The 13734-nt window shown below is 34.0% G+C and overlaps 1 protein-coding gene across 5 annotated transcripts in view; it reads right to left on the reverse strand.

The window, feature by feature from the left end:
- Positions 1–631: 631 nt before the first annotated feature.
- RANBP3L (RAN binding protein 3 like) overlaps positions 632–13734 on the reverse strand; it is a 53828-nt gene continuing 40725 nt past the window's right edge. For 4 of the 5 annotated variants that reach the window (XM_019012923.4, XM_004058946.5, XM_019012924.4 and 1 more), the window contains 6 exons: positions 11066–11168; positions 10553–10683; positions 9081–9201; positions 7261–7403; positions 4928–5114; positions 632–3314 (listed from right to left, as the gene is read on the reverse strand). In XM_019012923.4, coding sequence (XP_018868468.3) covers positions 3271–3314; positions 4928–5114; positions 7261–7403; positions 9081–9201; positions 10553–10683; positions 11066–11168 — 729 coding nt within the window. In that variant the 3' untranslated portion in view covers positions 632–3270. The remainder of the gene's footprint in view (positions 3315–4927; positions 5115–7260; positions 7404–9080; positions 9202–10552; positions 10684–11065; positions 11169–13734) is intronic. The other variant, XM_019012922.4, reaches the window with a different exon arrangement.

The raw sequence follows: 13734 nt of genomic DNA on the forward strand, positions 1-13734 counted from the left end.
CATTCTGACTCTATGAAAGACATATATACCTCTTTTTATGACATTCAAATACTCTATGACCTGTATAGCAGGGGTCCACAACCCCCGAGCTGTGGACCAGTATCGGTCCCTGGCCTATTAGGAACTGGGCCACACAGCAGGAGGGGAGTGGCAGGCAAGGAGGTGAAGCTTCATCTGTATTTACAGTTGCTTCCCATAATTTGCGTTACTGCCTGAGCTCTGCCTGCTGTCAGATCAGAGGCAGCATTAGATTCTCATAGGATGCAAACACTACTGTAAACTGCTCATGCAAGGCACCTAGGTTGCACGCTCCGTATGAGACTCTAATGCCTGATGATCTGAGGTGGAACAGCTTCATCCCAAAACCACCCCCACCCTACCCACCCCCTAGCCTGTGGAAAAATTGTCTTCCACAAAACCAGTCCCTGGTGCCAAAAAGGTTGGTTACCACTGCTGTATAGGATGTATTCTCCTGGCGAAAAAGCGTTCCTTGTTTTGGCAGTAATGGATGGAAAATAATATTTGTTAAGAGAGAACATTTTAATTGTCTATAATTAGGGTAAACAGTTGGGTAAAATCTTACTAACAGAAAGTTAAGATTGTCTTAACACAAGATATATAATGACATAAATTAGTTAATTAAATTTTAATTAAAAACAGCTGCTTTGGAAATCCAACATGTATACTTCAAAATAATTTACCTAAATAACTTATGAAAATGGATGTTATTGTACAACTGATCTCTCCTTATAAAAGGAGAACAAAGGACATAGGAAAGCTGAAAAGAAGAAGGCTAGATGAAGATACAGGACAAGGAAAAACTATAAAATGTTTCTACTATTCCTCCAAAATTGTACTAAATATTTGTGTAAGAATTCTAAGAAAGAATAATGGAGTGTATAGAAAATGGGTTGAAAGAGTTGTGAGCTAAATATCATGTTTCTGTTCTTCTTCTCCGTTTCATAATCTGGGAATTTTCTCTTCTCTCTTTGCTTTCCTGATATTCTAACCCTACATTTGGTTTTGTTGCACTGGCATTTCTATATAGATGAGAAATTAAGATAGTTAATTTTTTCCATTGATATATGCGGAGAAATCTAAAGAAAATCATAGAATGAATTCAACTTAAAATGTTTCAAGCATTGAGAAGATAATTGCTTTATCTCTACCTTAGTGTGGGGACAAGGATGAACATGTAAAAAAGATAAAGATGACCAGGTGTGGTGGCTCACGCCTGTAATCCCAACACTTTGGGAGGCTGAGGCAAAGTGTATCACTTGAGATCAGGAGTTCAAGACCAGCCTGGCCAACATGGTGAAACCCCGTCTCTACTAAAAATACAAAAATTAGCCAGGTATGATGGCGGGCGCCTGTAATCCCAGCTACTCAGGAGGCTGAGTGAGGCACCAGAATCCCTTGAACCCGGGAGGGGGGGGTTGAAGTGAGCCGAAATCGTGCCACTGCACTCCAACCTGGGTGACAGAGCGAGACTCTGTCTAAAAAACAAACAAAATAAATAAATGAAGTTATTTGTTCTCTTCTTCACTTTAGCAATTTATAGTGCAATCACAATGTTCCCACATCAGCTGAGATCTTAACGATAAAAGAGAACCAGTGCTTTATTATCTTCTCCAAATATCTCTCTGTGTTATGTTTCTAATGAAAATTTTCTGCTGAGTGTTTTCCGCATCAGAGTCACTCTTCTTGATTTTAAAAAAGAGTATTTTTGTTGTCCATTCTTTCTGTCCTTTCTTTCGTACTAAATCTCTTTTTTCCCTTCTATCTTTTCTTCATCTCTCTCACATTAACTTTATTTTTCCTCTTTATTTTCTGAGTCATTGACTCCTTTATTTAGAAGTAAAGGATATTATGTGCCGTATTTCTTCTAGAATCACTGGAAGAATGAATGGGCCTCTCTTAGTAGTTATATTAAGTTATGCTTTCTCAGTTATAAGGAAGGACAAAATGTTGAACAATTGTCATAATCATAATCTGAAAGACTTAATTTAACTTTCATATGCTAAACTTTCAGGCACTAGCTGAAGTTTGACTTAATAAATACTTATATATTTTTATTATTTTATAACAGGTATGGTAACACAGTAATATAACTTTTGAAAATGTGTGTTTGCATATCCAAATGAATATTGTTCTTCGAAGTATCACTTAGTGAAATTACGCCCTCATTCCAAATATGTTGTCATTGTTCAGAACATTTTCAGAAACATCTTGGAATTATGAATTTTTATCCCCTAATCAGAGAATTGTTTAGGGGTCACAATCAAAGTCACTTCGAAGCCATGGTGTGATAAAACTGAATTGAAAAATGAAATAGGGCTATAAGTGCTGAGACTAATTTTCTTGTGTGATTCATGAGGTGTCTCTGAAACAAATCTCAAAGAAGAGGATCAAAACTCTATTGTAAAATTGTTGAAATTACTGTAGCCTACTATAATAATATCATTTAAGAAAAAGATTCATTTGGCTATATATGATACATTTGTTTTTCTATACAGCCCCACCTACTAAAATATTAATGAAAATATAATTACATAAATAAAGTAGAACAAGTTAACATATTTGGCTTTCTTATACATGCTTTTTGATACATAGGTAATGTATTATATTTTATTTATTCATTTAACAACTATTGGATGCTGACCATGAGTCAAACATTGACAAGATGCAACAGATACAAGTCCAAGAGCAGATGCTCTTTTTAAAGGAATTCATACCATGAATATATAAGCTTATCATATTAGGAAATCCAAAAGCTAAATTAAAATATACATTTCCCAGAAGATAAATAGGATTTAGTGAAATGTTATCATGCCATTATACTATTTTTCAAAGAAATGACTCTGGAAATTTAGTAAAATATTTGTTTTGTGGTCAAGTATGACTGAAAAAAATAAACATTTTGTTAGGTATTTATCAAATCTAGCAATTTATAATTCTAAGTATTATATCCATCAATGTGATGAAGAGTCCAAATTAGTTATAAAATCCTATTCTAAAGAAACTTCTTCAAAAATGATAAATTTTGAACTTCTGAAGTCCATTTTTTTAAATTCTGTCAGTTTCTGCACAATAATCAAAATGTAAAATGTAAAACATAAAAATGTTAATTGCAACAAATTACATTTCTTAAACTTTTCTATAAAAACTCTTCAAGGAATGAATAGAATCTTCTCATTAGTTAGGGTGGTTTAGTATTTTCAGTAGGGTGACCCCTCTTTTTGTAGATGTCATGTTTATAGTAGGTAGTATTCATGAACAAGCAACCGACTGTCTGTGAGTCCACCTAGAAGGATCTGTGATATAAATTTAAAATGTTTTATTATACAATATTATATTTAGGGTAGATTTTTAATATTGAATGCAACTAAACATGAATATTAATGAATATACTCACTGGTGATGAAATAAAAGCTACAGAATATACATTTTTACAAGTAACATTTAGAGATGTTGCTAAAATTTTAATCATGCCTCTTTTAGATAATTTATAAGCAACAAAGTGCAAAAAATTAGACCTTTTATTGCTTCCATAACATTTTAGCATTTGTTTTTACTGCCTCCTGGAGAAGATACTAAGTGAAAATGGGAAAAATTGGCAGGGGAAAGGGGGTTCATATGATTGACATTTGCTTTACCTTATTTTCATTGTTTTTTATTAAGGTAGTTACATAGCACCCCTTTCCTAAAATGGAATATAACAGAATATAGATATCATAAACATGTGTCATTAGTTAGTGAGAGAATTTGCTATTTAATCCTTATTTCAAATTGACACTGTTAATGTGTACCAACTAGTTCTCTGATAGACCCCATTTTATTGTTGGAAGTGTAAACATTATTATAAAATAGGAAATTTTTATTTTATATGTTTTAAAGACTAATAAACCATTTGTTTAATAGATTTGCTTAAAGTAGCAAGAAAAATCATATTCACTTAGTTCTCTGAATCACTGGGTCAAGCAGGTTATAATACTGATCTGCATGTTTTGTGTATTTTTCCTTTTGATTATAGCTTTAATATTAAGCAAAGGAAGATATTTCATCCAGTTATGCACGTTCTTTGATAGATTCTTAAATTACATATGATTAAAGCAGCTTTAATATTTCAAAATGATTAAGAGTTGAAAAAAATGCTTGTTACCACACTATCATTGTAATTGTATTACTCAGTCCTCTGTAAAACAGAATTCAGGACTAAGTGAAACTGTTAGTGAAAACGCTTGGATGACTTTATTGGAATAATTACATCTGTATAACAAAGTTGAGCTTACTATGTTTGACATTGTTTTTCTCCAAAGAGAAGTACGAATATTAGTTTTAAATCCACATATCAAGATAAGCACTAAAACCTAACAATCTATTTATCATTGGTTCCACTTCAACCTTACTTTATTTGTGAATCCTGATACAATAAAAGAAATAGTACTTTTTCCCCTAGATAAAATAGGTCCTTGAAAATAGTATTTGTACAATCTAGTTATTCTTACAAGCAGTCAAATTCTAAAAGGGGAATAAACAGAATTTTCAGGGTATCAAGCCAAGTTTACCAAGTGGGCTTATTATATGTATTTATAATTCTTCCTAGTATAGCCAATAATAAAATGAAAATAAGTGAAGAGAAATAAAAATGAAGGGTTAATTTCAGGGTAGCAATGTAATAGTTTTTTATGCAGTTTATAAGCAAATGACATAGGCATCACCATGAAGCTGACTTGATAAAATGAAGACCACTTATAGAAGACAGTGATTTTCAAACCCACTCCTCAGATCCAAACAACTAAGGCTCTAGCCACCACTAACTTTAAACAGAGCAGTTCCACTTGTTAAAAAATCTACATAATATGTTAGGATCGTGCTTAAGAATTCTTTTTTAAACCTCTGAACTAGCAAAACAAAAGCTATTTACCTGATCCATTTTTAGTGACTTGGATGAAATCATCCTCATTCTCATCACAGCTTTCGCAGTTCGATTGTTGGGCTGTTTCTGACAGGCTTTCAGCTTGATTGACATCTCTCTGCTTATTGAAGCTTTGAAGTGCAACAAGACGATGATGTATTGCTGCATACAAATATGCTGTATCTTGGGCACTGGCCTGCATGGGGAACATTAAATTGTTAAGAAAATCATTAATATGTTAGCTACATTTTACAGATTTTTAATCTTTCACTACTAATAAGGAAGGAATTACATGGCATAAATCTACAGTGTACATAGGTGCTAATAACCCTAAAAATTAAGCAGTAAAAAGACAATCTTGAACCAAATTGCATCCTGAAATGTATACTTTTATAAGCAATCCCAATGTATACATTTTAAATTTAGAAAGTGAAATTTTGTTATATAAAATTTCTATTTGAATTTAAATTAGTTAAGACCATCCCTCTTTCACTATTTTACACTATAGAAAATTGTAGGATTGCAGAGAAAAAAGACTTCCATTTCCTGTCCATCACTTTGCTTGGACATTCCTCCAAACTACATAGCTTTGTGGATATGCTGAGCTCATTAGAGCAGTCTATGGTATTGTACCATAAATACAGCAGAAGTTCTTGCTTTTCAGTATTTTTCTATGCTATTTTAATGGTTGTTATTCATATGAAAATATAAAAATGATGGTAACAATAAAGTTGGCATAACATTTACTGTTAAAATATTCTTTTTTTCAATTCCTTCAGTAAAACTGTGGGTTCATTATTAATTTCGTTTATATTAGCAAAATATAAGCAGCACAGGTATTAAATATATGCTTGTTTCCCTCTTCCCTTTATGAATGAGGAAATTATGGCTCAGAAGGGTAAAATGACTTGTCTGAGTTGCCAGTCAGCAAATTGGCTGAAAGTTGAATCCCAGGTTTTATCATTCGCATTAGTGGGATTAGTGGAATAAATTATGGTCCATAATAGAATAGAATTATTTCACCTACTGAAACAATTTTTGAAGAATAAACTAATGTCATGAAGACACTCATTAACATTGATAAGTAAAATAACATGTGTATTTCACAGTCATATTAGCTATTTAATCTCAGCAGCTTTTCTAAAGCCAATAATAAAATGTATAAATAAAATGTACTATTGTTACCGTCATTTTGCAGATGAATAAAATCAGTTTAAAGAAGGCTAAGTAGCTTTCCCAAAGATTATACGGTATGTACACTATGCTACATATATGTATGTATGTATATTCTTACACACAGTTGCATGTATATACTAAAATATAAGACCAAAATGTTAATAGTGACCATCTCTGAAGATGGAATCTAGTCATGTTTAACAGGCTCAGTCTCTGGCATGCTACTTTACCCACCTAAAACTAAGGGGGAATCTGGCCCAGAAGACTGGCAAGAGTATTAATACCTTAAATGGTAAACGGGGTTTGTACATCATCTTACCAGAACATTTTAATGCTCAATATCACTTACACCTAACAGTACACTTACTGGTAGCTAATAAACTTTGGTTTTTCATCACAGGCACCTGCCAGGTTTTTTTCCATATTACTACATGGAAGCCAATTTATTTGTATTGTCACCTTCTGCCTGAACTTGGGTAATCAGTCTTCTCCAGTCAGTCCATGGGGAAATCCAGTTTTTTTGGGGGGGATGTTGTGGTTTTGTTTTTGCGTTTCGTTTTGTTTTGTTTTTTTAAGCTTTATTCTTGCCAGCTCTCTTGGGTCTGGATCTTGTATTTGAGGTCAAGTATTCCTCTGCCAGGAACAGCTAAAGCTGTGCTCCCATCCTGTTACCTTGGAGATTTACTCAAGTCCAGAATTGGAATTTGCTGTTGGACTGGTTGTTTTAACTTGCTAGCTCTGTGTTTTTCCATTTCCCACTGGTTCTTTTCCAGTGACCTAAAGGCTTTTTTCAATCTCAGCTTGCAGGATAAGCATTAGGCTTCAAAGTCTGCTAACCTCTTCCTGGGAACCATTCCTGACAATAGTCACTTTGGTAACAGTAAGATTGTTCACAAAATTTCAATAGTAAAGTAAAGGGTAGAGATTTGATAGCATGTATCACACAAATGTCTTGGAATGAGTACCAATCGATTACATAGACTTTGGTGTTAATTTCTGAATTTCACATAAAATTTATGTCGTATGCTACTATAAACAGACATAATGAATGGCTGAGTTTTTGCCAATGGTACAGATTATTATACCTAATGAAAAAACAAATTAGTAATTGCAGACGTCTATTAATTTAGTAGGATAATCTTCTATCACTGAAATTTCTCACTTACCTGAATTAAAAATATTTTGATGCTATAGTCTTCTAAATCAGTAGCTGTTATTCGTACATTTTTGTGGTTTGCTCTTTGAATCTTCATTTGGGCCCAGAGTTTGCTATTGAGGATCAGCCTTAGACTGCCTTGGTTGCGCATAACTAAAATAGGAAGGTGACTACATCAGGCCACAGAACAGTTGACACAGAGGAATTTACCATTTTCAAAAGCAAAATAAATCTTGTAGTTGTTTTTCAGACTGTAGATTCAATACTAACTTGTGATTTGACTAGATTAAAACTTGATTTTCAAATCGTACTTTATTATGTTGGGAGAACTTTTTTATCTTAAATGCTGAAATTACGCTTTTTTACTGTAATATTTAAAAGTGGTTAAAATTTTAGAACTCCTTTTAAGAACTGATGGTCTGAAGAATATTTGTCCGCGAATTGTTTACAATGAAGAAAACCAAAACAAAAACCTTAAGTCTCCAAAAAATGGAATTAGTTAAATAAATTGTGGTGTAGTCATTCAAGAGAATATTATGACCCCATTAAGAATACTGCAAAAATAAATTTATTGATGTGGAAAAATCATGGTGTAATATGTAAAAGAAAAAATCAGGCTACAAAGCAAAATAAACACCATGAATCAGAACTTTTACAATCTATGTGTATATCTATATATACAGAAAACAAAGGCCAGAAAAATATATTCTGTTAATAGATGTTATCTCAGGAAGATAGGCCTTTAAGTGATTTAAAAAAAAAATTTTTCAATCCATGCTTTCTGTTTTTTACAATGAATGTGTATTACCTGCATAATAAAAAGAAAGCTTCTTTTGGGGTTTGTTTTTTGTTTTTTGTTTTTCTTTGGGGGTATTTTTTTTTCTTTGGCAGGCAGTGGAATCAAACCAGAGTAGTAAATAACTTGCACCTGCCTTGGGACTATTACTTGGTTGGGTGATTTAAAAATCTGTGTGCCAGTTACAGAACTGAAGACACTTTCTGTCCTTTTAATCTGAATTATATCTCTTAACCATTTCTTGAGTTTGATATCCAAAACTCAACAAATAACCTTATTCTTGGATCCAGTGTCTACCTGTGGTCTCCTCCAAAGTCTTGACCTCTCAAAATTGACCAATAAATCCATTCATCCTGCCCAGATCTCTCCCTGTGCTCTCTTTCAGTTTGGACCTCTGAACAATGCCCATTGCGTTATTTTGAATGCTAGCTCTCTTGTATTTTTAGGTTTGACTGGCTCCAGCTTCTGAACATCACTGTGCCTGCAGGATTCAATAACTGCACACCTTAGAAACTAATCTCTTTCCTTAGAGACTAATCCTTCATCCCGACCCCCATCCCATGTCTGGGATGCCAAGGATAAATTATGGGACAAGTGTTTTCTTTTAGAAGATCTTTTCACTTCACAAAATAATTTGCATCATATTCTTTCAAATAATAATAAGATTACTACTTAGGTGTGTGCTTGGCTCTGATATAAGTGCTTTACATGCTTTATCTCATTGAAATCTCTCAGTCACTCAATAAGTCATGAACTACAGTTATTCCCATTTTAAATTGATACAAGTAGAGAAAGAGATTAAAAAACTTATCAAGGTCACTAGTTAGTCACTGCTGGAGCCAGAACTAGAGCCCATGCAGTCTAACAGGAGAGCCTACTTGAAATGGGAAGCTCCTATAGAAATATTTTCAACAGTCTGATTTTTTGGTGTATTTTATAGCACATCTCCAGAAAATGAGGTGTACCTATATTATTATAGGTACACAGGAGAAATCCTGACAAATTATGGCTTGCTTTACAAAAGGATTCCTTACTTAGTCTTGACTGTAATGTTCCACAGTCAGTGCTTGCTGTGTCATTCAGTCTCAACGTTCCTCTGCCCCTTTCAGTCCAGGATTGTGTTGTTTTGTTGAATATGAAAAGCTTGCAGTTTATCTAAATGACAATTTTTTAAAATGTCAAATATATAGAAAATTTTTTCAAAGTAAATTATTTCCTATGTTATGACACGTTTATATGTGTCTGGTCTTTTACCAAAATAATCTTTGTTAATGATTTATAAACCAGCTTTTAAAATATATTTAACATTTAGAAACATATAACTTTCGGATATTCAAACATCAAAAAGTAAAAAGACATACAAAGTGAAAAGGGCCCCCAGCTTTTATTTCCCATCTACCAATTTCCACCCCTACAACAAGTAACCACTGGTGTAAATATTTTGTTTATCTTTCCAGAGATATTTGTACATACATACATGCCAATACATATAAATGTTCCCCCTCTTTTTTTCTGTCAATGGTAGAATGCCATACGTCCTTTCTGATTTTTTAACACTATGTCTATATATACATCAACTTTTATATTAATTATTTGAGCTATATAATGTTATTTGAAAGTAAAAGAATCATTGAACCATTTGCATGCTTCAAAATTTTTAAAGACAGCATGGTAACGTGGAGAAGTAGGATGTGATACCACAGGTTACCCTACTGCAATCATTACTACTGTGTACAAGAATCACCTAGACAGCCTGTTAAAAATATAGCATGCTGGAGCCTCACCCCTAACAATTACTTCAATAAGACTGGAATTAATCTAATCCAAGGGTTATGCTTTGAGACACACTTAAAATAAAAGTGTCTGTAGATCATAGAGGAAGTGGAGAGGAATGGAGAGAGTTTAGAGAAAAGCAGATGGAGAAAGGCAAAGGGAAATTTCTGCCTTGTTGGGAAAGGGTAAAGTTGTAGTAATTACATTTCATGTGCTTGTGCTGATGGTGATACTACTCAACATTAAAATCCTGTGATACTGTAGTGTGTATCTGTGAAATTCTTGAATTACATGAAATTCTAAACTTTTTTAAAGGAAGCTAAATTTTATATGAAATTCTAAACTTTTTTAGAAGGAAAATGAAATTCTTATTGGACTGAAATCAAGTTATCAACATTGTTAAACCTGTGTAAGTAGAATTATTTAATCACAATAATAGCACTAATTGTAAAAGCAAGTATTAAAGCAGGATACTTGGCTGTCTTATTTCTAAGGGACTAATGTGAATAGTTGTAAACCTAACAACCCATTTTCCTGCAAGGTACACATACAAACACAAGAAGAAAATAAATTATTGGTTCAATTTTTGAGAGCATCCAACATTTTTATTTAAGCAACTTAGTCTCCATGAAAACTATACTTCTGTCTGTATTTTTAAAGATGTCTCTTCTCATGTTAACTTTATTCCAAGTACGTAAATGCTACCAGAAAGAGTAAAACATGATATACAGACCTTTAACACATTATGTTCTGTTTCCTCCCCTGTTATAACATCAATTTTCTCCAGCAAGCATTTTCGTGATGGTTGGGAAGAGAATGCAGCAGCTGATTCAATTAGGGAAGTATTTTTAATAGAGTCTGTTCCTAAGAGAAAATGGGGAAAAAACACTTAAAAGTCCCCATTTTCTCTACTGTGAAAGTTCTTTGTTGCCCCTATTACCACATATATCTACTTGGCTTCTTCTAATAGTAAGTGTTTCTAAAAATTCAAACTGCTTGAGTTGGTGTAAAATCTCCTTATCAATTCCCCCATAGCATTAACTCAAAAAATTTTTAAAGCTTATATATCAGATAATCATATTTATATGCTTTAATATTTACCAAAATATTTGAAACACTGGATTATTGGTTTTTTAAATCTTATAGTAAATATTAATTTTACTTATATTAAATATTAATGTTAATAAATAAAAAACAGGAGACAAACTAGGTGAATCTAATGTTTTACAAATGAAAGAATTCTTACTTGAACTTAAAAAGTTGACAGGAAATTTCGGAATGGATTTGAATGGTTTTTCCTTGGCATATGAATCATTTTCAAGTTGAGGCTGGGTGAGTTTTTGAGTACCCTGAGTGCGGGAAAAAATGCATTATTTTATTTAATAAAAGTTTTAATTTTATCCCTACTATGTTTCCAGTAAGACACTTCCGTTTTTCTGTTTCAGCGCAGCAAGCAAACCTAGCTGGTATGTTTTTGTTTTCGACTTTCTGTGTGCTGAACAGAGAAATCGTCTCTGTTGTTAGAAAGCCTTAGTTCTAATCCCCAGAAAACATAATCTAGTTACCACCAGCCTACTTCAGGTGGGATCTAGTCCCGGAGGCAATGGGAAAGGTCTAAGGGCACAAAAGAAGGTAATAGATGTTCCACACTCTCACTAGACTAAACTGATGCCCAGGAGATACAAAAGAAAGAAAAGAAAGAAAATGTGCCTTTGAACTTGGGAGTTAAAAAGTATAATTCAATTTAATATTACTTTGAATTAATTTACCATTAGAAATTTAAAGTGACAGCTCTGTATATAGTAATAGAAACATATACCAAGGTATTTCAGTATCCCCAGAACTTTACTCTTGCTATCCACTTTATGGAAAAAAACAAAAAAGTTATCCAGAGACCCCCACAAGATGTCTCAGAGAACATCTTTGTAGAAAAAATCCTAACTTTTCCTCCCAGACAATTTTTGCCAACAGTAGCTTTTAAGGCTACTTGGGGCTCTGTATGTCTGTTGTAATCAAGGCCTGCACAAAAAAAGACTAATTGACATGACATTTGTGATAATGTGTAGCCCTCTGCAAAACACAGAGAACTGGAACAATGATACTTAAGAACTTATGCTTCTATTTTTTCCCTTATGAACTGAAAATTCTTTCACATTACTTAACTAGACATCAAGATATTCCCTCAAAATTGGTAGAGATGGGTATAATTATTTCCATTTTAAGAAAATAGAAACTGAGGCACAGAAAGTTTAAATGACTCACTCTAAAAAACACATAGCCAATAAGCCAAGAATGCATCCTGGCCCCCAAATCACAAGGCCAGAAATTTACAGGATTAGAGGACAAACACAAATTATCTCTATAATTCCTGTTATCCTTAAGATATTACCAACTTAAAGAGATAGAGAGTTCAGGTTCCTTTATAAGCCTTTATAAGTTGAGGTTCCTTTAAGCATTTAAAATGCCCACAGGAAATGTGCACAAGTGCCTTCTCAAACAAAACCTGTAGTCCTGACTATAGTTTATTTGTATAGGTATCTCTCTGTCTGCTCTTATTAGATTATAAGCACCTTTAGGGCACAGTGTCTCCTTTAGCTTGCATAACCACTTAGGTGGTTTTCAAACCTGCCTGTACATTGGAATCACTTGACACCTGGCCTCACCCACAGGCATTCTGAGCTAATTGGTCTGGGATGAGGCCAGGCATAGGAAATCCTTAAAAGAATGATTCTAACAGGCAGCCAAATTTGAGATCAATGCTTTATATACCATAAGAACTCAGTACATGTTTGGTAAATTGAGTTGAATGTAAAGTTGATCCTGTGAGGTTTGGAAAGCATTGTCTGACATTTTACAGACACTGTGGCTAATCTGGTGTCAAACTTAGAAATAAATGATATGGAATAAATGTGCCTAAATATACTGCCTGTAAATTCACCATGGAGGCTGGTCCATTTTGGTTCACATCCAAAGGCATAGGTCACAGCTCTAGGATTGGTGAGTTGACCTTCATTTTGGGAATGACAGAAGGGTTCCTAAATAAACTAAGCCTTTAAAATGACTAACATATGAAAGCCCTAAAAATTTTGTAATGAGTTTGGGCGCAGTGGCTCATGCCTATAATCCCAGCACTTTGGGAGGCTGAGGCGGGTGGATCACTTGAGCTCAGAAATTTGAGGCCAGCCTGGCAACATGGTGAAACCCCGTCTCTACCAAAAATACAAAAAGTTAGCCAGGTGTGGTGGTACGTGCCTGTGGTCCCAGCTACTCAGGAGGCTGAAGTGGGAGGATCCCTTGAGCCAGGGAGACAGAGGTTGCAGTGAGCCGAGATCCTGCCACTGCACTCCAGCCTAGGTGAAAGAGCAAGACCCCATCTTAAAAAAAAAAAAAAAAAAAAAAAAAAAAAAAAATTGGAATGAACTGGCTTAACGAGTTGGTTCTTTTATTAATCTAAATCCGTACATGGGTTTTTAAATATCTGCAGCTTCTTTGGGATTCTTCATGTAACTGGTATCCCTGAGACAAGCTAGGCACGTTTGAGCTATCTCAGCCACTTTCCTGACTTGAGTGAAAGCTGGAAAAGGTATGAAGATGTGACGGACCAGATAAAACCATAGGCATGGTTTTCCACAGCTTTCACTTTTCTGTAAAATTTTCCACTGTAGATCAGAGTTCTGTGGGGATCAGAGAAGCAGTTACCTCATTGCAAGAGGATGCTGAACATTAAATAAGGATGATGGTAATAACAGTGAGGGGTTTTCACTAGGCAAGTATATTCTCCTAGGCAAGTAAAGCACTATGAATTTTCTCGGAAAGCTAGCAAAAGAAAGTTATAATAATGCTTTTTGATGTAAGAGCTTGAAGTTAGGGTTGTGGTTAACTGATAAGAACAAATTGGCTCACGCTTATAATCCC

The sequence above is a fragment of the Gorilla gorilla genome, chromosome 19 (assembly GCF_029281585.2).
Source record: "Gorilla gorilla gorilla isolate KB3781 chromosome 19, NHGRI_mGorGor1-v2.1_pri, whole genome shotgun sequence".
NCBI lineage: Eukaryota > Metazoa > Chordata > Mammalia > Primates > Hominidae > Gorilla > Gorilla gorilla.